The 26,965-nt window shown below is 41.6% G+C and overlaps 1 protein-coding gene across 4 annotated transcripts in view; it reads left to right on the top strand.

The window, feature by feature from the left end:
• Window positions 1-2,547: 2,547 nt before the first annotated feature.
• The window catches only part of KCNQ5 (potassium voltage-gated channel subfamily Q member 5), a 532,656-nt gene continuing 508,238 nt past the window's right edge, over window positions 2,548-26,965 (top strand). For 3 of the 4 annotated variants that reach the window (XM_084753486.1, XM_084753485.1, XM_084753484.1), the window contains exon 1: window positions 2,549-3,080. In XM_084753486.1, coding sequence (XP_084609612.1) covers window positions 2,686-3,080 — 395 coding nt within the window. In that variant the 5' untranslated portion in view covers window positions 2,549-2,685. Of the gene's footprint in view, window positions 3,081-26,965 lie in introns of all 4 variants that reach the window. The other variant, XM_084753487.1, reaches the window with a different exon arrangement.

Here is a 26,965-nt window from a genome sequence, read left to right as displayed (position 1 = left end):
CAGATCAAGGCCTAGGAAGAGGTATGAACAGACTTTCCTTCCTGGGGACGCAAGACCAAGATAACTAGTTAGGCTTTGTACCTAGAACCACCTTTCCACACTGTAGTAGGCAGCCCTGCCTTGTGCTGTTTGCTCCATTACTGAAGACCGGGTACTGCCTCTGGGAGCCAGGATGTTGCGTTCCTAGTGGCCCAAATGTCTGTGGACATTCTCTCGGCTTTTGACTAAGTGGATGATACTCAGAAAAGATAAATACAGACGCCTTGTCTTCAACAGCTACACCCCTAACTAACTACAACTGCCTCTGCCATCTTCCCACCCCAGCATTTTCACAATAGACATTACAGCTTCCCTAGAATGATTCCTGCATCCTAGGAAAGCATCATTTGGACATTAAGCAGCTAACCTCCTGGGCCTTTCCGGAAGAGAAAGGTGGCCCTGTGTCCGCCTCTCTCGGAGATTTCCTGCCTGCAAGTGGGGCCCAGCCCCTGAGTGAGGTAAAGAAGATCTAACCACAGTAGTAGAGTTTTCCGCAAAGAAAACAGCTTCTTTAAGGGGAAGTAGCCAGTTCGTTTTCCTATTTTCAGAAAAGCTAAGATCTTTTTTTTTCACATTGAAAGCGTGCACACGAGTCATTTTTAAGTCCTCACATCTTTCACCCTGAAAGTCCCTGCGCAGAAACTCCGTGGGGAGTCTAAATATAGCTGCACCCAACTCTCCCCACTTTCAGCCCTGGTCTCTATGCAGCTCTCGGACTGACACTCTCTCTCTCTCTCTCTCTCTCTCTCTCTCTCTCTCTCTCTCTCTCTCTCTCTCTCTCTCTCTCTCCCTCCCTCCCTCCCTCCCTCCCTCCCTCCCTCTCTCTGCATCTGCCTTTGAATAGCAGGGCACGGAGCAATCTCTCTAGCACCTCCACGGTGTGTGGGTGTGAAGTGTATTAGGGGAAAGCAGGAGTGACTCTGGGTGTTGGTGCTTGGCTCACGGTCACGTGGTACCGCTGCCAGCTGCACAGAGCTGCGAGAGTCAGTAGTGCCTACTGCCCATAGGCTTTAAGGGAAGCAAGTTCTTGCTGAGTCTAAGAGCCAGGGAGGGATCTTCCCAAAACAATAACGATAAAAATAAAAGTAAAACTTTCAGCTGAAGCTATGACTGCAGAGAGCAGCTGCCCGTGGGCGTGGGTGTATGCACCGGGTGGGGTGTGTTGGTAAAGTATGGGTGAGACAACCCAGATAAGATTTTTGCCTAAGTATTGTTTGATATTCAAGGAAGTGAAAAAGCCACATGGACGGCCACTTTGCTGCTGTCTACCTTAGCTTTGTGTTGAAACCATTGTTCAATTGAACTTGTGTTTTTTGTTTCTTTTTTTTTTAATTTCATATTTGGAAAGAAGGCTGCTGTCTTGGAAGTAGTTTCCAACCCTGGCGTTTTTTTCCCCAATGCTGAATCTTGTTTAATTGCTAGCAATGTTTTTGAAAGCCACAGTTCTGAGCCAGAAGCACCTTGGTCTCACTCTAAGCTTAGAGCGCGGGCTTTGGGGCGCCCATCTGCCAGAGGTGGTAGGAGAGACCCAGTCAGTGTTTCTCCTTAACAGGTCTCTAACCTTGTAAGTTACAGCATCCCGGCTGAGAGGCAGGTCCTACCCTCCATGATTCCTCTCCCACTCACTGGGGACCCCACCGCCTCTGCGGAGACTTAAGCAGTTTTATGACTTTCTCCCACTTAAATGGAAATTTCTTGAAGGAGGGAAGTGGGTTCATTTTCCCAGGCTTCTCTGTCAGGAGGAGCCCCAAGGCAGCTCCCTCACCGCAAAAGAGCTACTTTGGAGTTCTACACCGCCCTCCCCACACCCCACCCTTGGGGATGGGAAGGATGTTCTGTGACTCGCGGGCTTGCTGTCTGAGGCTAGGATGGAAAGTCACAGCCTGTAGGCTGGATTGAGTCGCGGGAAGCGGCTGGGTCCCGGTCAGGCTATGTCCGGGTGTGTCCATTGAACTGCGGAGGACTGGTCTCCAGCGCGGGAACCCAAGCGCTACTACCCAAAGCTTTGCCCCCGCTGGCTTGCTCCTAGGCTAGCCAGCACCTGGAGGGCGGGACGGAGCCTCTCCTGTCCACACCCATCGCCGGAGGATGGCAGGACCAGGCGCAGCATAGCGACGGGAGAAGCCCAGAGACCCGCTTGTCCAGTTTGTTCAAGAGGCACCGGGCGGACTTCACCCTCCGGACAGCTCCAAGCCCCAGGAAGAACCAACCAAACTCAACCTTGGAGACCGACTTAGGATCAAGCTGGTGTTCTGCGGGGGGCCTTGGGACAGACATACTAGGACACGGCTGGGTGTGCACGCCTGTGAGCGTGTCTCGGGGCACCCCGAACACCCCACGCCCGGTACGCGGACACTCGGGGAAGGAGGGAGTGGCAGTCGCCAGACTAAGGGAGAGCGAAGGACATCTCTCAAAGTGACGCCCCCAACAGGTCCGGATTTGGAATTGGAAGCAGCAGAAATCTGGACCTCCCGGGCCTGCTCTACACACCCGTCCGCCCCCGCCCGGAGCCAGGGCTCTCAACTTGCCCGCCCCCAGGGCGCCCCGTCGGCTGCGGGCTTCCTCCTGCAGACCTGCGGGAGCACATGAGGCCGCTACCCCCGCCGCAGGCGCCGGCGCCCCCCTCGCGGTGCCCGTGGTGATGCCATGCCCCGCCACCTCGCGGGAGGAGAGGAGGGCGGTGCCGCCGGCCTCTGGGTGAGGAGCGGCGCGGCGGCGGCGGCGGGTGGGGGGCGCCCGGGCAGCGGCATGAAGGATGTGGAGTCCGGCCGCGGCAGGGTGCTGCTGAACTCGGCGGCCGCCAGGGGCGACGGCCTTCTGCTGCTCGGCACCCGCGCGGCGGCGCTCGGCGGAGGCGGCGGCGGCCTGAGAGAGAGCCGCCGGGGCAAGCAGGGGGCCCGGATGAGCCTGTTGGGGAAACCGCTCTCCTACACCAGCAGCCAGAGCTGTCGGCGCAACGTCAAGTACCGGAGGGTGCAGAACTATCTGTACAACGTGCTGGAGAGACCCCGCGGCTGGGCGTTCGTCTACCACGCGTTTGTGTGAGTATCCGCGCCCCCTCTCACGTGCGCCCCCAATCGTGCTTGCTGTGTGTGTGTGTGGGGGGGGGAGGCCCCTGCGCCTGGACCCCCGGGGCGCACTTGGCGCCCGAGCCCCGGCCTGAGGCACGGAAACGCGCGCGCGCGCTCACACACACACACAGATACGCTACACGTGGTGGTTTTTATTTCTTTGCACGTGTTTGCAGTTGGCCCTCTGGAACCTTCCATCTCTTGTCCCACCGTTCGCACTTGTTCAGATTGAACCATTTTGCCCCCAAAGCACCCAAGGGACTGCCTGTCAGTTCCAGGTATTTGGATGATTGAAGGCAGAAGCAGGACTTCCGCGACTCAGATAATTGGGAGCTATTAGGTCCTGACATACAGTAAACTTAACTGAGTGGGGCGCCCAGGAGCTGGGAAACGCTCAGGGAGGATGTATACCAACCTGAGGCTGTAGAGTGTATTGGTGAGGTTAGAAGGGCATAGCATGGTGGAGTGGGAATGAAGGGGAGACAGTAAAGTCCTCAGTCAGCCCTGAAGTCCTGCAGAGGAAGCTGCTATGTGGTGGAGAGACTAGGTTTTAAGCGCGCCCGGAAACACGCTTGGCCACCATCACAGCTGTCACAAACGGAAAATCTGTCAGTGCATGTAGTCGATTGCCACAGAGAGGTGGCCTGAGTTTAGGAGTGCTAGCAGGGCCATCCAAGAACTGCTGCGCTCAAAGACAGAGGCAAGTGAGGGACCTGGGGTTAAGGGACCATGGCCCTAGCTTCAGTAGCACAGAATCACAGAGGCCAGCTCTGACCTGGATCAAGCAGTGGGTTTAGTTGGCATTTATGGCTCTGAGACAAAGTGGTGTGTATGTGTGTGTGTGTGTGTGTGTGTGTGTGTGTGTGTGTGTGTGTTAAGTAAGCCTTCACCATCTAGTAGAGGATGGCTAATGAGAAAATGATTGGAAGCAAATGTTTATTTTTCCCTTAGGCATTAAAAACCTTTCAGAGGCTTTAAAGTTTACTACTGTTTTTCCCACAATGTCCATTCATTCGCTCTCCTGTTAGAGTTGGTCTATCTGAAGGACTTACGGTTGTTTTTATGCCTTTACACCCTGTCTAATTTCATGTTTTTAAAGGACCCACCTATTTGCCCCCTCTCCGCCCCCTCCTTCTTTATGGTAAAATGAAATACAAACATATGATTAGCCTTAGGAGACCTTCAGAGAAAGTTGCAGGCACATGCTGCCTGATTCCTTGTTTCTTATTTAGTAAGATACGTTCAGAACACAGAAAATCCGTTCAGAAATGAGCCATGCCATCCTATACGTATCCCTCATCTGGAATGAAGAGTTGGCACCAACCTAGGAAACTTAAAAGAAAAAAAAAAAAAGTAACAGGAGAGAAGGGACTGGTTTTGTAAATAGGTGAACCTGAAATATGACCAGGTAGAAGTCAGGAAATTGATGGAGTCTGCACTCTGGGGCCCTGGTGTCTGGAAAATTTTACAGGTCCACATTGACGTGAACGTGTAGGATTAGGTGGGCTATTCCAGCCAGATTTATATGTTTGCAAGGCACACACAAGGACTGCTATGTTCTACCTTTCATCATTTCATCCAAAAGTATAAGTTTATCATTTGCTGGTGGAAAAGTCACAAGGATTTGGATGTGGTTAATGACAAACACCACTGACACTTGTTAAGCGAATCTCCTTGGGTTGATATGTAATTAGTCTAGTCCTTAATTGTCTAATAAATTATTTTGTCCTGTCAGAATATACTATGAATTTTCAGCAGTGATCAGGCTTAATTTGCAGCAAACATACACAGTGTGGATGATGATATTTTTAGAACATGCTCAAAATATTCCTGACTCTGAGTTTTAAATATGATGTAATATATTGCCTTTCATTTGGGTAGAGTGCATGTTATGGGTTCAGAAGGGGCTTGGTGTAACCTCCACTGGTGCACATGCTAATGGCTCCTAACTAAGTATTGTTTACAAACATGAACAAAAATTTCTCAAAATGCAACATTTTCTTTTTGATGTCTGGTTGTTATGGGTTCCTGGGTTTTTTGTTTGTTTGTTTGTTTTTGGTTTGTTTGGTTTTTTTGCGCTTTGACAATTTTATTTTTTAATGTTCCAGTTTAAGCGTTTGCCTGTTAACCAGCTTTATCAGTGAATTCAGTTGTAGATAGAACATAAATTACGTGCTTTGTTGGCACAGCATCGCCGATGTAAAGTTTTCTGTAATGCTTCTAGGAGCCTTGGGGACTGGAGTGTGGGGACAGCTGAAGCTACATAGTGACGCTGGGTCCATGTTAGCACTAAGCCAGAGTGGACAGAGTCAGCTTCTGGAGGGACTGTACACAATCACTGCAGAGCCTGGGGGAATGGAGGGGGGGGTGTAATTGCTACTTACGATTTTTAAGTGAGGTTTTGAATAGCCGGAATTTACACATTAAATTAATAAAGCAAGGCTACTTTGAGCTGTAAGTCTAATAAGACCATTACAGGAAACTATACAAAAATAATTTCTAGAGAGGTGTAACTAACTAATGCCCTGCCAGCCTGGGAATCCTCAAATCTTACTTTAATAACAGTTTTTGTAGGGTATTAGGGCTCTTGCCAAGAACAGGAACACAGTGATTAATGAGGCACTTCAGGGATGAATTTACTTGGTTAGCCCAGTGTTCGCACTGCCAAGAAATGAGAGAACTGTGCTTACTACTATGCTTCAGGTAAAGAGAATATTCTGTTAAAATGTGTAAAAATAATTATTATAATGATATTTTAATGGTCTAAAAATTGTGATCTGATGAGTGTATAACCCAGCCTACTGGTAAGAATGCTGGCAAGAGCAGGGATGACCAGCTTCCAGTGATTTCTTCCTCTGAATTTGTGGCCCTTAGGAGATCCGGGCACTTCCTGCTCTTTTGGAATCCCCAGGCAGCAGTGTGTTCTGTCTTCAGCTGTGATACAATTAACTAGATGAGCTCTTAAAATAGGAGATGATTTCTTAGAGTTGTTTGTTCCTTTTAAATTGCCCCTCTTTGGGGAAAATTTAGAAGAACTATGGTAGCTGTAGAGGAGTTCGTGATAGGATTCCTAATGTAAATTTGCATTAGTGTAGCAAATGTGGCCAGTCCCAAGGACTCACTGGACCGCCTGCAGGATGTGATCATGCAGCTATAGCCAATTAACCCATCACGTTGACCCAAGTATCTTTGTCTTATTCAGTACTGTGGATGAAAGTTCACAAATACTTTAAACTGGAATGTTCCAAGCACCCAAGCTAAGGACCCTGGAGTCACTTTTTTTCTTCTTTTTTAATACTAGCTACTACTGACCATCCAAATAATCATTACATTTTGTTCATTTGCTTTGAAATATTTTTCCAGATATATGTCCTTCTGTCCTTTGCTGCTTTCTCTGTCCCTCTCTATCTCTTCTCTGTTACCTGGCCATCTTGCTTGTATTTATAGCCCTGTAGCAGCCAGTCTGACACACGTTTTATTAATAAACTCCATATATGATTACATCATATATAGATTTTTTTCCACTTATACATATATGAGCACCTGAGGTATATGCTGATCTCCAAATTAATGATTTCAAGAGGGAAAAGCATTCGGGTGATTTTAAGCATCTCAACAAGTGTGAAATGATGCTGTCAGTACTGTGGTAGAGGAAACAAATTACTAAGACAATGTTGCTCAGAACAGAAAAGTCAGCAGTAATCAAAGGGGAAGTGAGGCATGGACTGAGTTTGGATGATCAAGTAGCCCATCTTCAGCTGGGCAGAATAGGGAGACATGAGCAATCTTGACAGAGAAAATAGCTTTAATGAAAGTGTGGGATCATGGCTATTTAGTAACTGTAAGTAATTTAAACTCCTTGCAGGATAAAGCCAAGCTCTAGAAAAGGATGGCAGGGGGTGGGGGGGTGGGAATGGGGGTGGCGGGGGGTGCAGCGGGAAGGCATTTGGGGGTGGTTTGAACCTAAGTTTTAGTAGCCTATGATGATGAACATGAAATCTTTATGTTTGTATCCTGCAGGCCAAATCTGTCTTTATCTTGTAGGATTTAGGGGTGAATAAATGGTGAAAAAAATCAAGAGAATTCATCCTAATTTCGAAAATGAACTGGGAAAGGGGATTTTAAAATGGAGTCAGTATGGTGGGGACAGTTTTTCAAAGTTTCCACTGATGCTTAACATTTTTAATCTATATACTCACCTTGAAAATGTCTATTGTCTCTCTATGTGCCCCGGGATACAATGGGAAAGCAGGAGATGATTGCCCAAGGAGCTAAGGGAGTAACTATGGGGATACGAAGAAAGGCTTGATCCGAAAGCTTTCTTGTTCCTTTAACATTCATTCTTAAAGACTTTTTTTTTTTACAATATATTTAGTCATACCCACTCCCTGTTGCCCCTTCTAACTATGGCTTCCTGCTTTCCCACCCTAACTTCATACCTTGCCCTTTTAAAAACCCACTGAGTCCAGCTTATGCTGCCTCTATGCCGTGGGTGTAGGCAATGCGCTGAGGTATGCACAACCTAAAGATGGAAAACACCCCCAGAGGAGACTTTTCCTCCCCTACCAGACATCAGCTGACGAATAACTCTGCAGTTGGTGGAGGGACGTTGCTAACCCTGCCATGATGCATGCTGGGATGGTAACTGGTTTGATCTGGTACAGGCTACTCACACCTGGTGTGAGTTTAAGCCATGCTCAGGAGTTGCTATTCTGCAGTAGTTCTTCCTATCTCTGGCGCTTATTGTCTCTGGGTGCCCTGTGACTCGAGGTTCCAGAGCTTTGACCATAGGAGAGAGGTGTGATGATACACATCCGGTTTAGGGATGACTACACTGCAGTCATTTTGTTTTAATGTTAAAGATGCAGACTTCCCACCAATCTGTTGGGTCCATGAGGGTGATTCTCACCTGTGATTCGGGAAATAGACGTGTCATTCAGTGATATGTAACGTGAGCTGTGAAGCCCCAAGGTTCACAGAAATATAAGGAGGTCAAGGAGAATTCCAGCCGTTCTGAGTCATCTGGGTAGGGATTTGAAGAAAGAGGAATAGGGGGCTAGACTCCATAGGCTGCTGGCCCTCAGCTCAACAACCTCAACGACTTCAAGAATGTAGAAGTCACCCAAGAAAACATCTTAAAACAATCAATTCATTTAAAAGTGCCGAGGCTGATATCAATGCCTTGATCCTACGCCTAGATTTTGAAACCTTTAGCAGCTTGTGGTAATTTAAATCGATGAATCAAAACCAATGAGGGGTGGGCCAGGAATACCAGGAAGAAGCCAATAGGATAGGATGAGCAGGAATCTCAGACAGGTCCAGAACACCATAATAGGGCAACGCAAAGGCTAGGGAGGCGGATGAGACTTCACTGGATTTCTTCTGAATGAGGCGTCTGAAGAACAAGGCCTTTGTTGCTGAAGCCTACGTATAGTTTTAGTCGTAAGAATGATTTTTGTGAAGGTATGCTTAGGATCCAGGTCTGTGGGAATCGTTTACAAGACCCCTGTGCTATATTGTTGGCTTATTTACAGTCACCTCCCCTAGATTCCATCCCCACTGATTCAGCCTTGCTGGGCTTCCTGTCCTGTGTCTCAGGACTATTTTTCGCTCCGTGCTCTGCTGTTGAATTTTTCCCACTTATTGTACCATGACTTTTCAACACACTTTCCAACTTTCCTCATTTCTTCAAACTACAATACAAAAGTGGCTTCTTAGGCACATTTTCGGGCAGTTTAGCAAAGGTGAGGTGGGTACCACTTGTCTTAGATGTCATTGCCTTCTGGGAAGCCCGTTATAATGGTGCTTTGTCCACCTTGGTGGTGGTGGTGTCTTCTTGCCCCAGCCCTTCAGTAGGACAGGAAAATTCCCATAAAGGAACTCTCATTAATTCTGAGTCCTAACTTAGTGAGGTTTTATATATTTAACAGAGGCTTGTTAAGTGCTAACCTGATGACTGAGGAAATAGTTTTCTTTGGAAGTCAGCCATGCAGAAGTCTCAGGTGACCCAAAGCTGAAAGAAGGGCCATGTCTTTGCATTGTTCTTAGAGATGCCAGAAGTATCCCATAAGGTGAGTGCTTAACCTTTAGCCTTTACACTAAATAACTGATGGGAAGTGACCACTTGAACCTTTGGGTCTCTGATTATTTACCTGTTCATGGGCATAACTGTGTCTGTGAGCCAAGTGAGGTAGTGGAAAAGTATTTTGAATACAAAGCTACCTGGTATTTTAATTGTCCCCCTTCCTCATGTCTGAGTTGGATGATTACCTCCTAATTTGTGGTTATACCTTCACATCTTACTCCTCAAATGCCCTCTAATTGGAGAAGGAACCTGTTTCTTGCTTCTCTCCACTCCATGTGCACACAGTCCTTGAAACTACAACCCCGGCTCTAAGTTATTAATACCCAGAATCCTGTGTGTTACACTGCTGTGTCATGTGCCCATGCATGTGTCTTAGTTCATTTACCAATATTCCACATTTCCAGAATACACTAGTTCCACTTTGGGAGATGGAGCTTTACTAAGGACTTTCTGTATCTGATGCCATTAGACATAATTTATTGTTTATTATTTGCATAAGAATTCTGCTTGAAATTAAGTCTGTATCTATAGAAACTAATGCATTTTGTTTAAAATGCATCCCTTAAAAATTAGTTATTCACTTTAGATGCAGGCTGGCTCAATTTATGCTGCTTTATATTCAGCTAATATAGAGATATAAAACATGCCATGGAAAGTCAATCTATTTTTAAAAATATAAGTAAATAGTTTTATACTTGAGGTCCATAATCCTGTTAAAATTTTTAAAATTATTGATATATCAACATAGTATCAGGAATAGTATGGCATAAAAGAAACAAAAAATATGAGAACCGTATTTCAAAATGGAATAAAGTCATGGTACAAGAAACACTATAAACAAGTAAGATAGCCAGAAGCCTTTTGATAATTGCTTGCAGAGAAGTAATGCCAATATTAATTTTTAATTGCAAATGGCTATTTTGGCAGGTGAAATGCCAACAGAGCATGTTTTACCCTAGCCCAGTGGTGTGAAACTATTGGAAGCACAAACATTGACTAGCCACTGTCCAGTTATGCTGGATGATGTGCCTGTGTTTACACTTCAGTTTGCATTTTCCTCCAAGCATTTATAAGTTCAGTCTCCCACATTCTATTTGGTTGCATCATGGGAGACAGATTAGCCCTGTGACTTTATTTATTTTTTCTTTTGAATTATTAGTGAAATACTTTGATGGGTTTCAGTGCTCCCTAGTCATGTTTTTTTAACATCCTTTGCTAGAAGAGTGAGTTCCCTAAGTGATGTTTGACTCAGCAATTCTTAAATTTAAGAATAATTCTTACTTTTCTATTCGATATATATGTGTATTAGTGCACATGTAGTCTGTACATATTACTAAACTCACAATATAAACACATATACTGAATTTGGCATCAGAGAGTTCACATCGCCTTTGCTACTCTGTTGAAAGTCAAATGCGACAACTGAATAGAAAGACAAAGAAGAAGAAAAACCTTAAATTCACCCAGTTATGTTAAGATTGGCTGATAACTTTAAAGCTTATTTATTTTAACAATATAAGAAAAGGTATGACTTTTCCCTTTCCAGTACGTTGGAGGCCATTCTAGACTCTTTCCCCTTTAATCCATGATAGGACGATCTTTCATTACTGTAATATTACAGTTCACATTTCCTATTTTGTAGTCATCCAGTTTACTGTATTAAAAAGCCATTATATAAAGAAGATAACATGTTCAATGCTAGTTACTCCACAAAGCATAGGAGAACATGGTTAGGTTCAAATTCATTTCAGCTTTGCTCCTACTGATGGCTATGCGCAGGTTGCCTTCAATCTCGCCTTTCTTAATTTATGAAATTGTAATGGATATATTAAAATATAATATTAGTGTTGTATGTGAGAGCTGTGTATATCTATCTATCTATCTATCTATCTATCATCTATCTATATATAAAATATGCATTTTTTCAGTTAGTGTGGTGATTTCTTTTGAAACTGTAAATAAAATTATAAAGAACATGGTAGAAGGCTGTTTCCATTCTAAAATTCTAGGATTTTATCTCATACCTACTGGGCAATCTTTGAAACAGAACTAAGGCAGGCAATAATGGCCTCTCTATTTTTTCTATTTTCTTTTTCTTATTTCCTACTTTCTTCTCTTCTTGCCTCCCTCTCTCCCTCCATGCTGTCTGTCTGTCATTTTTTTTTTATGGCATTTCTTGATGTAGTCCAGGTTGGCCTCCAGCTCTATTCAGAATTGGTTGATTTACTTGAAATACCCGAGTTAGGTCGGCTTCTCTCATGCTGGGTTACAAGTGTGCACCACCACATGAAACTCTATCAGAACTATGAATGATGGCTTGAGGCAATCCAAAGCCAGATGATCAGCTTTGAAACTATTAGTGAATTAGGGTACAGACTGGGGAAATGATGCAAGAAAAGAGAAAAATATGGCACTAAAGAGGAATGGTATCTATGAATTATCAAATGTGGAAGAGAAGAAGAGAGAAACCCATTATTTCTGGTAACTCAGTTGGGCTGTTTTTAAATAGTGCGGCCATTAACTGAGACCAGCACCTTAGGTAGTGCAACAGATTGAAGGGATTTAGGGGATGCTAAACATGAGTTTAACTTTAGAGATACCGAGCTTTTGCCGCTGGTGGAAGTTCTGATAGTGTTTAAGTAGCTTGTGGGTGCTGCTCTAAAATACTGGAGATAAAAAACAAAACCACAAGAAAGGCAATTTTGTTTCTCCAGAATAAGCGTCTGGCCATGGAGAAGCCACACAGTATGCCCAAAGTCAACTGGAGCACTCCGTCTGCAAACATGAAGAAAGGGAGAATAGGGAGACTTCAGAGGAAGAGCTGGATCCCTTTTTCCTGTTGCCTGCTCACAAGCAAAGGGAATGAAAGAATCAATGTTCTCACGATTCCGCCCATGTATGCCCATTCCCAAGCTGTAATTACTGGTTCATTTCTACATAGAGATGGGGTACACAGGTAGCTTATTTGAGCTTTGGGTAGGATTACCACTCGGTACTGTTGACATGTTAAATGAACAGTTAATGAAAGTATCAGGTAAAGAATACAGGGAGGGGAAAATGGCATTTTGGGAGGTGATAGGATAGAGAAGGAGGAGGAGGAGAAAGGAGGAGGAGAAGAAGAGGAGGAGAAGGAAGAAGAGAAGGAGGAGGAAGAGGAGGAAGAAGAGGAAGAGGAAGAGGAGGAGGAGGAAGAGGAGGAAGAGGAAGAAGAAGAGGAGCAAGAGAAGAAGGAGGAGGAGGAGGAGGAGGAAGAAGAAGAAGAAGAAGAAGAAGAAGAAGAAGAAGAAGAAGAAGAAGAAGAAGAAGAAGAAGAAGAAGAAGAAGAAGATTACGGCCATATAACATCCATAGAAGGGAAAGTCCCAAACAACCACATGACTGTTAAAGTACTAAAAAGAAGAAAAAATAACATTGCACGTGTAAAAGTGTAAAAAGAGGGAGTGAAGTAGACCACCAGGAGAAGTGAAGAGTAGCTAGAAACCAATAGACATCTAGGAGCCATTAGCATTTTCAGTACCTTCTGAGAGGGGGACTCCAGTCTCACAGGAAACACACACAACGTCCTAGACAAAAGGCATTAAAAACAACACAGCAAAGAAGTTGTGCATGGACACAGTATCAGCATTTCCAAAGGCACCTGAGAGTAAGGTGTCTTCTAAAGTGTGATGTGGAGCTAGAATGCAGACCTCAGGGAAAGGAGCAACAAAGAACCGTCTTTGCCGGTGGGAAGGGAAATCCGGTGGGAACATAAATTCACCCTCAGTGAGAAAGAAGCTGATAAGTGCCAAGCAGTTCTAAGGAGATTGAGATAAGGCACCAGATGATGTTGTGGGGAGTGAGAAAGAGGAGACAGATTAGGCTGTGAAACTGAGAACTAAACGGGTGCAGAGAGGAAGGAGAAAGGCATATTAGGAAGCAGCAGGGTAAAGCAAAACTTTACATTTCTCCAAGCAGTGCTAGGACTGTCCAAATATAGAACAAACTGTATGGAAATTCTGTCTTAAAAAAAGGAAAATTGGAGCAATCGAAAGGAACAAGATACCAGAAAAAGAGTGTACTGAACTGAAGTTATGATTAATACATTTTTGGAGTAAGTAAAAAAAAAATTTAAAACCAATTAAATGAAAAAAGGAAATAATGGGGGTAGCAGTGTTTAAAATGTAAGAAGGCATCGCTCTTGCATTTAGGAACACTTGGCAGACCTTTAGCCTTCTTTAGCATTAACTGGAAACATGTGCCACAGAAGACATGAACTTTGGGCTGTTCCTCACATACCTACAGATGATTTTTAAAAAATACCTTATTGATTTTGTGGGCTGTAAATGAATGTTCGAATATGGAATCTGTGAATAATGAGGATTTTCAATGCAGTCATATACTGTGTGTGTTTATGCTCTACAGTATTTAAAAAATGTCTTCATCATAAATACCTTCTTATTCCCAGTTTCCTGTCTTTCTGCCTCTCACTATCTCCCTTACTCATTCGCGGAGGAAGCCCTGTGCTTTTTCTGGGAGATGCTAGTGAACTTTGGTTCAAAGTTGTATTTGAACTAAACTGACCATAGTGATTCCCCACTGGAATTCTTAGAAATGTAGTTTGCATATTTTTGCAGATGGATAGCATTGTAAAGTGACTATCACCATGACTTCTCAGAGTTAGTCATTTCTACCACATCATGTTCTCTTGTCTTCTAGAACTCAGGGATCCAGGAAGTGAGGGCACTTCAGGCCTATAATACTCTGTTCTCTGTTTAAGCTCTTCTAACAGGCCATTGGGATTTAAAACAATGTGTACAAAACAAGTAATGTCCTTGATGCTCTAACTATGAAGCAAAGCATAGACCATGGTGTTGGGATTCTCGTCAGGTAGACTTCCAGCATCTGGGCTCACTGCTCACAGGAGCAGAAGAGTGGTTAGTTTCTTAGATTGGTCTCCACTGACTTCATGATAGTTCATACCAAGAGCTGTTGGCTACCATCTTTTCCAGGATATTCATAATCAACCGCATGCATTTCTGGCTCAGTATGATTGGCTTCTTGGAGTATTTTTGAAATCTTGCCCTTTTAACCTGTTATTTCAGCAAACAGAGGCAAGCCATAACTTTTGCATCACATTTCCTTTGTGCATACAGTGCAACGCTATTTTCTTTTATTGAAAGAAAGCCCCAAGAGAAAGTCCTTCTAGCTTCCCTAGAATGCTCACACATCCCTTGTCCCAGTTAATGTAGAGATTCCCACTTTGCTCCAGTTAGCTTCTGTGATATGATGCACCAGTTGCTACGAGTAAGCTAAGGCTAAGCTGGCAGTGGATGAAGAATGAATATAAGGCAGGTCTGTATTTTAATTACAGATTGGGTATATTAGTGTTAGTGTCACCCATAGATCATCAGAGAGTTTAGTATGTTGTGTGCGTGGATTTCCAACAGCAATGCATCTTTCTAGCTCTTCTTAAATATCGAGAATACTGTCTTTCACATATGTTTATATGCATATACACATATATAATCAAAATGTGTGAAAGCACCCCTCCATTTAAAAACATAAACAAGGTTTGTATGAATAACTTCAGCAACAAATGGTGAGTTTATTTTAAGAGTAAGTTTCATAAATATATGTACCTCTAAAAATAAAAATAGTAAAAGTTCTAAAATGTTTATTTTCCACACTGACTGTGACAGTTGTGTTCAAGAGGAACAGCTTGTAGTTATTTCTGATCTCATGTCTGAAGAACCGCAGGGGCTTTTGGGAAAAGATTGTGTATATCTGTTGGTATATATAACATACGTCATTGGTGTTGCTGTACACAGAGTATCCAGGAAGGCTAAAGGGAACTTTTCTCACGAGAAGCTGTGCATAGACAACATGTCTTCTACCAGCCTAGGGGTGCTGGGACTTGGGATGTTTTCTAGCTAGGACCGAGTTCCCTGAGACTGGTTTAATGTTAGTTGCTCCATCATAATGGGGCACTCTTGCCCAAAGACACAGTAGCCTATGCAAGTTGTCCCTATTATATATTGCCATGCATCCAGATTTATAAATACTAAGATACGAGTCACTATTGCTTTCGTCATGTTGGAAGGGGTTCATCTTATTTACTAGCTTTGTAAGTCCCTCGAATTAGTTAGACTTATCAAAGCTATGACGCTTTGGGTTTTCCTCCTATAAGAGAAATGAGAAGCAGAATAAATTCATCAGCAGAAGGTGTCTTAGTAAAGATAAGCACAGAACAACAGGGATGGACTCAAGCCCTGCAGATCTAGAGGCCACTGCAAGTCATTTTTACTGGAACATCATAAATTCACATTTATTTCTGTGTTGTCCATGATGTTCTCAGGCTATGAGCATGTACTTGGGTAGTTGCGACAGTGGTTTCAAGTCCATAATACTGAAAATGTTTGCTATGTGGCCTAGTGTTGTGTGTTGTGTGTCCGTGTCCTGCAGGCAGGTGACTATGGGCACATCCCGGGTGAGTTAGTTGTCACTGAGTTGAAGTAGAAAGGAGATCACTGTTTAAAGTAAGTGAGTAAGAATGTGAGGTGAGTTGTAAGAAACCAGCAAGTGTAAAGTAAGCAGAAAAGATAGCCAGGAGACAGAGGAGAACACAACTGACTTAGAGGAAAAAGAAAAAATACAAAAGTAAAGACTTAAGATGAGCAAGTGAGAGAATTGGAGCCAGAATCTCTGAGCCCCAGCTCAGAGACTTAGAAGTGTTCTTACAAAGCTTTCTGGCTTGGTGACAGCTGTGTACCCCATGGGTGAGCTTAAAGCACCCCTCACCATCTATGGGAAGCAAGAGCTCTTATTTGTGGTCAAAAGAAAAGGATGCAAATTTCATAATGTGGCAAATTTATTTTATTTCTAAGCTCCCAGGGGTGTACCTCTCTGCCACTAGATCTCAGTATTGACAGTAAGCATTTAAAAGGCCAATGTGGATAAAAATGACATTCAATACATAGTAGGAAAGAGCAGTTCTGACAAAAAAAAAACCTTAAATGTAAGAAAGACTACAGTTCATGTAGTTTTTTTTACATGACATTACATACAGTACATTACACTTTATGTAATTAGTTGGCATTAAAACCTTATTTCATTTGTTCACTGAGTAAATATTGAAGACCTACTAATTCTATAGAACTTATGAATATGTCTATGACAAAACCTCCACTTTGGGAAAATCAAGGACATCATAATAAAGCTGAGAAATGTAAAACAACTACCACATAGAGAAAACTGTGACAATTGAATAAAATTAAAATTAACAATAGACATGATGTAAGCATAATGGCAGCCACCATGGACACCATATTGCAGATGCTGCATCTTTGACACTGGAAAAGCTGTAGTGCTATCTATGAGGAGAAAAGTAAGGAAAGGAAACTAGAAATTCCAGAATATTTTCAAGCTGGCTTACGCATTCTTGACACTTTATTGTTTTTCTCTGCCAGAAGACTAAATGAATATAGTTACCTCTGGGGAGAAAAAGCCATTTTAAAGATAGAATACTTAAAATTCTTACCTTTGTAGAAGAAGAGGGGGAAAAAAGAGCAACATCTTAGAAGGTCTCTGTGTCCTAGAGAAGACAGTGAAATAGATCAGTGTAGAGTGTTTATTTACAAATCTTGTCCTCTCTCCGTATGTTCTAGAAATTAGTTCCAGGAGCCCCACATAAAAAAATCTAAGCCTCTTGGTTGTCATATTCCATAGTGTTTGTATTTAACCAATGCACATTCTTCAACATGCCTTAAGCCAAAATTACGTTACTTATAATATCAATAGACTGTATAAATATTGTATACAGCTCTGCTGTATAATTTAAAGACTGATGATTCTGAAGAGACTACTTATTTAGTACAGTCAATATTTCTTTTCAAACATACCAATACTTTAATCCGTTCCTCATGTAGAAATCAGATATGGAGGGCAACTATATATTTTTTCCTTCTAAAAATTCATCACACAGATAAATGGCGTGAATCTGTGATATGAAGATGAAACCACTGGTTCTTGCCTTCAAGTAGCTTCAGTCACAAGGGAGAAACCTTTGCGTGCACACAGTGTGACACGCTTTAGAGGTGCCATGGAAATAAATATGCAGGAACTAGTCCCATGGGAAATAGAGGAAGATATCAGACGGCCCGTTTAAGTACATGTGAGGTGAGAAAAACTTAAAAAGCCTCAGAGACCTACAGAATATGGCATTTAAATATATTTTTATTATTCTAATGAATCTTTGACAATAAGACAAGTTAACTTCTGGCAACACCCAGCCACCCTCAAAGAAGATGATGAGCACCAGGGAACCTGCTTATGGAGTTGACTTCAAATGTGGCAAACAAGCCACTGGGCAAAATGTCCTCATTTCTGCCACAGACAGAATTCTGCCTAAAAACAGGCAGGCTTAGAGGCAGGCGGAGTCAACGGTTGAACTCTGCCAAGACAGGGTAAACAAGTCCTTAATATTTCCTGCATCGCGAATATGTCTGGCAGAGATATTAGGCTGGAAGGCCAAAGGTGATGCTCCAACATTATAGAGATTGTTGGGTGACTGTTCAGGCAGTAAACTGTCTCAGTCATTTTTCATTTTGGAAGCTGCTAACTTGCACTACTGGTTTGCTCAGGTATTAAAGTATTATTCCTTCTCAAGTCTCTGATGGGGGTTGAAGACCAGATAGTTTAGTCTTGCAATCAAGTTTAGTTGGTTAAGGGATAAGATCTTTTTAGATCAAGAGAGATTATTTAAGTTAATAGAGATGAGATATGGTAGATATTGATTTTCATTCAGAAATTTAGATGCAACAAGATAGCAAAGATGTGTACATCTTGACAAATACAAAATTGCCAAATCACTATGAATGTAACATTTATATAACTCATGAATGTCTCGTGGTTCTTCCTGCTGTGTGTAGTTTATTTTATTCATGTGTAATGATATAAATGTATATATTAAAAAAGAAATATAACAAAATAACAATAAAAAATAGAAAAATTTGCAAGTTGTAAATTTACTTCTGTATGGAGGTGAAGGACGTGTGGAGATTTCTGCCTTCTTCATCTTAGTCTCAAACCTGTTCATCTTTTTAATGTAGCTGCTATTTAATGTACTGTAATTACCCCCATTAACTTTTAACCTGTACTATAAAATCTTCAAGAGAAGAAATGCTCCATTCATCTCAATTCTCTAGAACATAACAGAGGCCCAAACAGCTGGTAGGTACAAGATTAATGCTCTGTTAGTCGAACAGAATGAATAAAAGAATGGATGGGTGGGTGGACGAAAAGTTATATGGAGGAATCCTTAAACAGATAGCACAGCGTGATGGCTAGATCTTCTGTATTTAGAAAGTCGTATACTTGGTCCACGACTGCTTCAGTGGAAAAACCTACATAGGAAGAAAAAGGCAATACACAGGGTGTGGTAGGATGTAAAAATATTTTTACTAGAAATACACTTGGACCTTATTATAAATTGGGAATTATTTCCACCTATGTCTGGACCTTCCAAAACTTCCCATTCATGCACACACTAATATTCTTGTTAAATTGTTGGACTACATCTTGTTTGGTTTAGACGTCTATTCTTTCATTAAGATGACAGTTTTTGACTAGCAATGAAAATCTTCCAATTAAAACACTAATTTTGCAATGTGTACCTCAATTATGTGAAAATAAACTGCTTACTCCACTGGAAAAAGTCTAAATTCAGTTAACCCCTTTAAAGTGGTGTTACGTATCAAAGAGTACACCTTCAAACTACCAATGGCGGAAAAATAAAACCGTTCTGGAGACGCAAGCAGACCTAGCAGACAGCTGGAATTTTGGGGAAATGTCTGTGGCATTTGAGTTTATTTTTAAGGGAAAGAAAAAATTTTCCATTTAATTTTATAATGCAATAACATTTTAAAAACTTACACTCAATAAGAACATTTATAGTGCTGATGTAAAACTCAAATTATGTTTTATTCACAAATTACATGAATTACAGATTTCTTTTCTGATGAGGTAAGCAACAATTTATAAGTTACTTCCATCTTCCTTAGTCCCTCCTCATTTTGCCTCAGTGTATGTACTCATACTCAAATCTACTATTTTTTTTAACTTTTCATGAGGTTCCATGTGTAAACAGAACCATATGGTATATGAATTAAGAAACACATCAAAGAGTCTCTGGAACATTAGAAGGAAGCCGGACTTTCTATAATGTGTAGGTAATTTAGAAAGTCCTTGACACAGAAGTGATGTGGCAATGCACTGTAGCTTTGTGACTTTTTCAGTTAGGTGTTTGTGAAGGTGAAGTTTTAGTTATGCGCTTCTTTAGAAGAGTCGGACATTATTTCCCCTGAATCATTCTCGCCAACATTGAGTCCGAGTTCCATCTTTCCCTTTCTCCAGATCTGTCTTGCCTTCCTCTAGTCTTCCCTGCTCTTCCCCCTCCCTTGCTTGCCTTTCACAGAAAACCAATGCTGCTTGGTAATAATCCTGTAAATTGGCGAAAGCTTCAATTACACACCAGTCCTCTTTGTAATATCCTTACCTTATCCGACTTGAGTTGTTCTGGATCTTTCCGACTTCATGATACGAAATCACAGTCTGCCTCTCCTTTTCTCTTGGCCTGGCCACTGTCAGGGACTTTGGAGACAGCAGCCTTGTTGCTAACGTCAAATGTGCTAAGTTCTTGTGAGATTTTAACCCTGAAGACAGATCCGGTGGGGCTTTGGAGGAGTGAACTATCAGTCAGAAGACAAGAATTGAGTTTGGCCTTTACGAGTTTCTGGAGTATAATTCTAATGATGGGGACTGGTGAGAAGACCCAGCTGGTAAAGATATGCGTTTCCCACAATTTAAAATATTTTAAGAAGGAAAATTTCAAGTCTCAGGTTCCTCCTTTAGTGGACTGGGGATTCTGTGAAGAGAGGAATATACAAAACCAGGATTCCTCCTGTACTTTCTTCCCTCTCTGTTGTTACCAGCATTTTGGCCATATTCTCAATTCCAGCTGTTGTTGCTATTTACAATCGAGCACATGCATCCTTAGACATGGGGAGCACGGTAGCAGTTGCTCATTCTAAGTTGTCTACTCCACAACAGTGGCTCTGTCTGTGAAAAGAGAGATGTGCCTCTGGGGTTTTCATTTCTCTGTTTCAGCTGCCTCATTTTCTGACTCTTTCATGTCTTAGCCTCCGTGTGCTGTTTCACAACCAACCTGCGTGCTGTCAGGATCAGTGAAGCAAGCCATATCCTGCTTCTCTCAGAAACACTGCATGGTTCTCTCGGCCCATTCTACTTTATTATTATTATTATTATTAGCCAGTAAGGATCCTTCTTTGGCAAATAGATTTTTCTCCGCTGTCTATAATTTTCACTGCTTGCAATTTTATCTTCAATTCTAAATGTGAAATTTATCTCACAAAGAGTGAATCTTCTCGCATTACTACTCAGAGAGGGGAGAACAGAGGATGGCATCCGAAAGAGGAAACAAAATAATGCCTTTTTCTGATTTTTAAAGGTCACATTTTGGTGACCTTTTAACAACTGTATTATTTTGCAGTTGTAACAATTAGTTTAAGAGAAATAATTATTTTAAATTATTTCACTGGGATCAGTTCCTTAATGATATGCGTGACAATATAGCACTTTATTTTGAAAGTGAAAACATATAAAAATAACATTCATATTGCTTAATGCGGACACAAAACAGTATATTCCCCTGGTAGACATTCTGATTATCAAGGTAAAATAGTTATATTTTAATTCTTATTCAAATCAGTTACTTTTACATATTTCCTACAGAAATTGTTTTAGAGTAAAATCAAAGTATAGAAACCATGTACTTAAATACACAAACTTGAACATTAGACTATTTCAAATTCAACCATCTATCCTTATAGTCTATAAATATTGGAAAGACTAGTTCCACTTACAAAGTAAAAATAATTGCCTCATCTTTATACAGAAACACTGAAACTCAATACAAATAATTCATATTGAAGTCAGTGCAGTCTCTGGCATATGGCAAGCCTTTGATGAGCATTCCTTACTGTGTTTGAGGGCATGCTATAAGCATAGTTCATTTTGAGGCTGTCATTGAGAAGATAATAAGAACAGCTGATAGTTAAATATTTAAATATATGTGTGTGCCTGACTGAGTTTGTGGCCAGAAGAGGGGGTTGAGTCCTGTGGGACTGGAGTTTCTGGCTGTCATGAGCTGCCATGTGCTCTTCACCCATAGCAACTTCTTCAGCCCCAAGAATGTTAATATTTAAATAGCTGTAAGCAGAAAGGAAATACCTGGGAATGACTTAATGGTATTTGAGATCATGCAACATAAGAATGGAGTTGAGAGGAAGTTGGGGTTCTGGTTATTGGGAGAGTTTGGAGGCAAGACTCAGTTCTGCACTAACGTGTGTTGTGGTTACTCTGACTTTGAAGGGACAGAAAGTCATTGTAGTGTAGCTATGTCTTGTGGGTTGAAATAGAACACCTATGTTGTTTACTTGTCAAAGATTTTCACTGTGGGCCAACTGTGTTCCAAATAAGAAACATACGAGGGATGTAAGTTAATCATCCAGCCAGTCTCTTGAGAGAAATTTAAGCATGAGGAAACATTGTATGAGGCATGAAGAGTTACGAAAAGAAAAGAAGGAAGGTCTCTAAGGCAGCAACACAGGAGGCTGAAAGAATATATCAAGATCATGCTGTGTGAGGCAAAAAGGAAATGTCAAATAATTGTAGCTGTTGAGATGAAAAATGCTTTCATAGGAACTGAATGTGCGATTTACAGATTAGAAGCCTCCAGATAGAAAGGTAACCACAGATTATTTGTTGCCTATAGTTATTTGCCACAGCTCTGCATCAAAATCATTATGTAAGTCTACCTCTTGGTATGTTTTTTATAAAAAGTATAGAAGTGGTGATTTGATGAATAATATAAATATAATTTCCCTAGATACTAATTAGACACGTTTGAGTTGTTAAAAAAAAAAAATGCTTAGTTTGTAGTTTTTTCCCCCCACAGTTTCTAGCAAATCAGACACATTTTTGAGAAGCAGTGCTGGCTTTCTTTTGGTTCTTGTTATATTTAGTAGACAGAATCTGTTTTAATTTTAAGGGAAAGAAATCTGGGTTCTTTCTTTGGTGGCTTTCTGTGAACAAAAGGAAGCCTACACACCAACTGTGATGGGCTTTTACATGTTACAACTCAAAATTCAGCCTCCCACAAAAACCTCAGGCACCGCTAGATTTAGACTGTCATTTTCAGGTCTTTTATTGTTTGTTGTTGTTGTTGTTGTTGTTTATTGGGTTCTGCAAACCACATTTACAATCTTCCAGCACAAGGACACAATTGAGTGAACAGCAGCAATGGCCTGTTATCACCATGAGACAATCTCAAAGATTTGTGAAGATTACAGAGAGAGAGAGGCAAGGTGAATGTGATTGAGGGGGCGAAAAAAAGGCTCGCGGACAAAGTAGGATCAGGGAAAAATGAGAAGTGAGAATGGAGAGAGTGACCACCTTGACAGACAGCAGGGAGAGCGATGTGTGAGCAGATATATGCTCAGTTCCTGCTTTAGCAAGGACTTATCCCCCTTCACTGGAGGAAAAGTTGGGCGAGGGATAAAAAGTCAATGCACGTCCTGTGTATGCTGTGCTAGGAAGATCCTGACTGCTCCCCGAGGGAAGTGAAGAACCACTAATAGGTTTTGGGTAGAGGGACAGTAATTTAGAATACTGAGACAGCACCCATGTGTGGTATATTCTAGAATGAAGACAAATGGGAAGTGCGGAAACTGGCTGGGAACCTACTGTTCTAGCCAGTAGTTAACAAAGTATGAATCAAGATGGAACACGGCAAGGAAGGAATCTATCTGCACGTCTTCCAAAAAATGCAAATGTCTGGAAATGTTCCACGTGCCCAGATCTCATGTCTGTGTTTCACATTTCCATATTTTCCCCATTGATAATTAGCCGGCAGAGCTGCAGTGTGATTTGGCACTGGCAGTGTCAGCTGTAGAGCTCTACTTTGGTTGTGTATTCAGTGTCTGCTCAAATTTGTCAGGCCACTAGAATGACTGCAGCTTTTAGTCTCATCTTGGAGAGGCACACGGCCACATTTCAGTGGAGACAGAGGACCACGCGTAGCAGCATGATGTTATGAGCTGGTTACCACAGAGATTTAAGAGGCATCCTAACTGCTCTAAGAAGGCAGCACTGCCCTCCTTCATTGCACCTCGCACATTGCGTTGCTACCCTATGGGCTCAGTCCTGAAGTACATCACTTCTTGGTGTTCTTCCAGGAGCAGTAGATATGTCTGAAAACATTCCATGAGGATGACTTTCCTACTGGTTAAACAGAAAGGCTCTCTGAACAGAAAACATTGCAGTTACTCTATGTTACCATGATATTGTTTTAATACCAAATGTCACGATTGTGATAAACTCAGTGAAATAAGAATTGTCAATGGACCATTTCTAGCCTTGTTTTTTCTTCCTTTGGCCTATAAAGAACTAGATTTTGAAGTCTGTGTGTATGGATCTAGTAAATATCTATAGATCCAACTTCCTTGGGTTATATTTGGGGAAGCTTTCTCTAGCACACAAATACACATGTACTGTACACCTCGTATCTCTGACTCTTACACTGTTTGGTTTGAACCTCACAATTTCTACCCACCAGTGCATTCAGGATGCACTTGACTATAAATGAGGCCTTTTATTTTTTCAATGAAATAGACTTGAGCATGATAATGTTTTCTCTAGACTGAAAGTGTTATTTTTATTCCTTCTGAAGGTTTTAGTATTTTCCCCATGGACTGTTGAGGCCTAAAGGAAAGAACAGTCTAGTTGGCTTCAGTGGTTCTTGGGAGACACCCAGAAAGTTTGTTAGAACTTTCGATATGTTCCAGCACTATAAAACTTCTTCACACTGAAGCCTTGCACACAACAATTCAGAGCCTAGGTATAGATGATGCCACACTCGTTCAACTTTTCTATGGTCAGGTATGTACCCCTTACAATGTTACCATGCAAGTCACAGCTTAGGTGTAGATGATGCTGCACTCTTTACTCTTTTCTGTGGTCATGTTTGTCCTTACAGTGTTACTATTGACCGAATCCTATAAAGCAGTATCAGTTTGTTGGTGTGTCTCAAGTCTACCCCTTTCAGTTTTTCTTACAATTTTACTTCCTTCCTTGGGCCGTCACAATTTAACACAAGTCTGTCACAGTGAAGTGTAGGTGGTCCTAGCGTTTGCATTTTAATTCATAACTTAGACTCAAATGAATCACAGTTGTTTTCTGTACTGTGGGCTTCCACAAGCCTGGACTTCTGATAGGTAGCAGGAAGCCTTCCTGGAAGTCTCTAGATCTTTCCTTTTGTACTCTGAAATGATGGTGCGACAACCAACATTTCCAAAAGTCTGGTTGGAAAGAACAAATGTCCAGGGAAGGAAGGCCCTTTGAAAACAACGTTTGTTCTAAAGTTAAGATCAATTTATTTTTGGCTAATTTAAATGGCAAATCTTGCAATTAAAGACAGTTCTGTTCTTAAAAGAATATGTAGGACAGGCGTGAGGGCTGAAGATGTGGAGAAAAGTGAATAAATGAGTGGACCTCATTGAGTTCTCCTTCTTCAAGCATGCTGTGTGTACACTGCAGTCTCGGTTGTGTGAGTGTTTCGTTTCCTTCCATTGGAACCTTATCTCCTTCCTTCCAAAGTCTGTCAGGCAATCCACACACCCGGTGACTGCCTACTGGATTTCTTACTTCCTCGGTACCTGGGGAACTCAGTAGAATATGTGGGCATCTCCCTTGTTACAGTTTTGGCTCTTTTTAGCTTATATTTTTCTTGTGTACATGTGGCTGTTTTCCCTGCAGTGTTTGTGTAGTATGCCCATGCAGTACTTGTGTGAGTCAGGAGAGGGAATCAGATGCCCTGAGACCAAAGTGACAGACAGTTGTGAGCTGGTCTGTAGGTGCTGAGAACTGAAACCCCCAGGTTGGCTGAAAGCAGCATTGAGTCATCTCTCCAGGTCCTGTGTTTTCATTCTCAGTCCCAGTGTCAAGTGGCTGGCTGATGGAGTGAATACACAAAGGCTGTTAGTGGAGTGTATTGCTAGCTACATGCTGATTTCAATGATTAAGGGAGTTATTTTCATGTTTGACTCAGGCAACTAAGCAATGATTAGTATGCCTCGGATCAACAGGCGAGATCTGTGAACTACACTGCTCTCCTTCCTGAGTGTTGACCACTTCCCGTAATACAGATGTATATCTCATTTAAGAAACAGTTCTTAAAACATGAGTATTTATAGTAGTCTGTGTCTTCAGTGCTTGAAATATATACACTTCTAAGTATGATATACACTCTGTATTTATCCATATAGTTCAAGATTTTGAGAAAACCCATTTTGGAGACAATTAGCCTTAAAATTAAATGTGCATTTTGAGTAGCTTCCTTTAAGACTGAAAACTCACATTGATGTTTCATCCGTATGATATAGCTTAACAATAGCAACTCTTCTTTTAAATCTCAGTCAGAACTTTCCTCCTATTTATCCAGGTACAACATGAAAATCTCTAAGAATATTCTTGTTTTAGAACAATGTCTCACTTCACAGCACTGACATTTCTGGAACTTGATGTTGTAGACACAGCTGGACTTGAGCTTCCAGAGCCTGCCTTTGCCTCCCAGTGCAAATAATAAAGGTGTGCTCCATCACAACCCCATCTCCAGGGATTTTTGATTGTTCTCTTCTTGAATGTGTACAAAACTAAACTCCTCCTTCCTTCATTCCAAAGCTGTACTGCTATAATGTCCCCTTACTAAACATCCTTCCAACCTAGAGCTCATCTTCCCTGGCACTTATGGATGTAAAACTCAAGGGGAAAAAAGCAGGCAAGAGTCCTCCTGTCTTAGTTTATGCCTAGTACTCTAACAAAATGCCACAGGCTGGGTAATTTACAATTGTAGAAAGGTTTTCTGCATATTTTGAACGTTAGGAAGTCTAAGATAAACATACCAACAGCTCTGGGTTCCTGTGTTGACTTCTGTCTGAGTATAAGGTGGTATTCTGGAGGTATGTCTCACTGTGGGAGAAACAAGGACTAGGGTGCTCTCTCTTAGCCTATTTACCAAGGATATTGAAATCATTTATCCTTACCGTAATCTCTCATTATTATTGTCCTATACATGAGAAAAACTGAGTTACTGCAAGATAAGGAACTTGATCAAGGTCTCTCAGATGGCACAAATATGCTTTCTTTCCTCTTTGTAATCACTTAGCTACTTAGTGCAGCACATTTTTATAAACTAAGACCATTTGATTTTCTTATTTTGTAAATGAAAACAAAAAATGTGCATGATAAGTGATTCTTTGAATTTTTTAAAGATTTATTTATTCCTTTATTATTTATACAATATTCTCCCTGCATGTACAGCTGCACACCAGAAGAAGGCAGCAGATCTCATTAAAGATGGTTATGAGCCACCATGTGGTTGCTTGGAATTGAACTCAGGACCTTTGGAAGAGCAACAAGGGCTGATAACCTCTGAGCCATCTCTCCAGCTCTGAATTTTTTATAATAGGCTTATAATAACTGCACATGCCTTAGAATATAGTATATCATTTATACATTTTTTATGAGTTAGTATTCCAATCAGGGCGGTTAGCATTTCTTCCTTCTTAAAAAACTTAACCATTCCTTTGTCTTTGGAGCAGTGCAATTCCTCTGTTATAGGTTGTGATACGTTGTTATACACTGTAATGATACACTT

The sequence above is a fragment of the Acomys minous genome (assembly GCF_964271855.1).
Source record: "Acomys minous genome assembly, chromosome: 13".
Classification (NCBI taxonomy): Eukaryota; Metazoa; Chordata; class Mammalia; order Rodentia; family Muridae; genus Acomys; species Acomys minous.
This window is presented reverse-complemented; position numbering and strand designations above follow the sequence as displayed.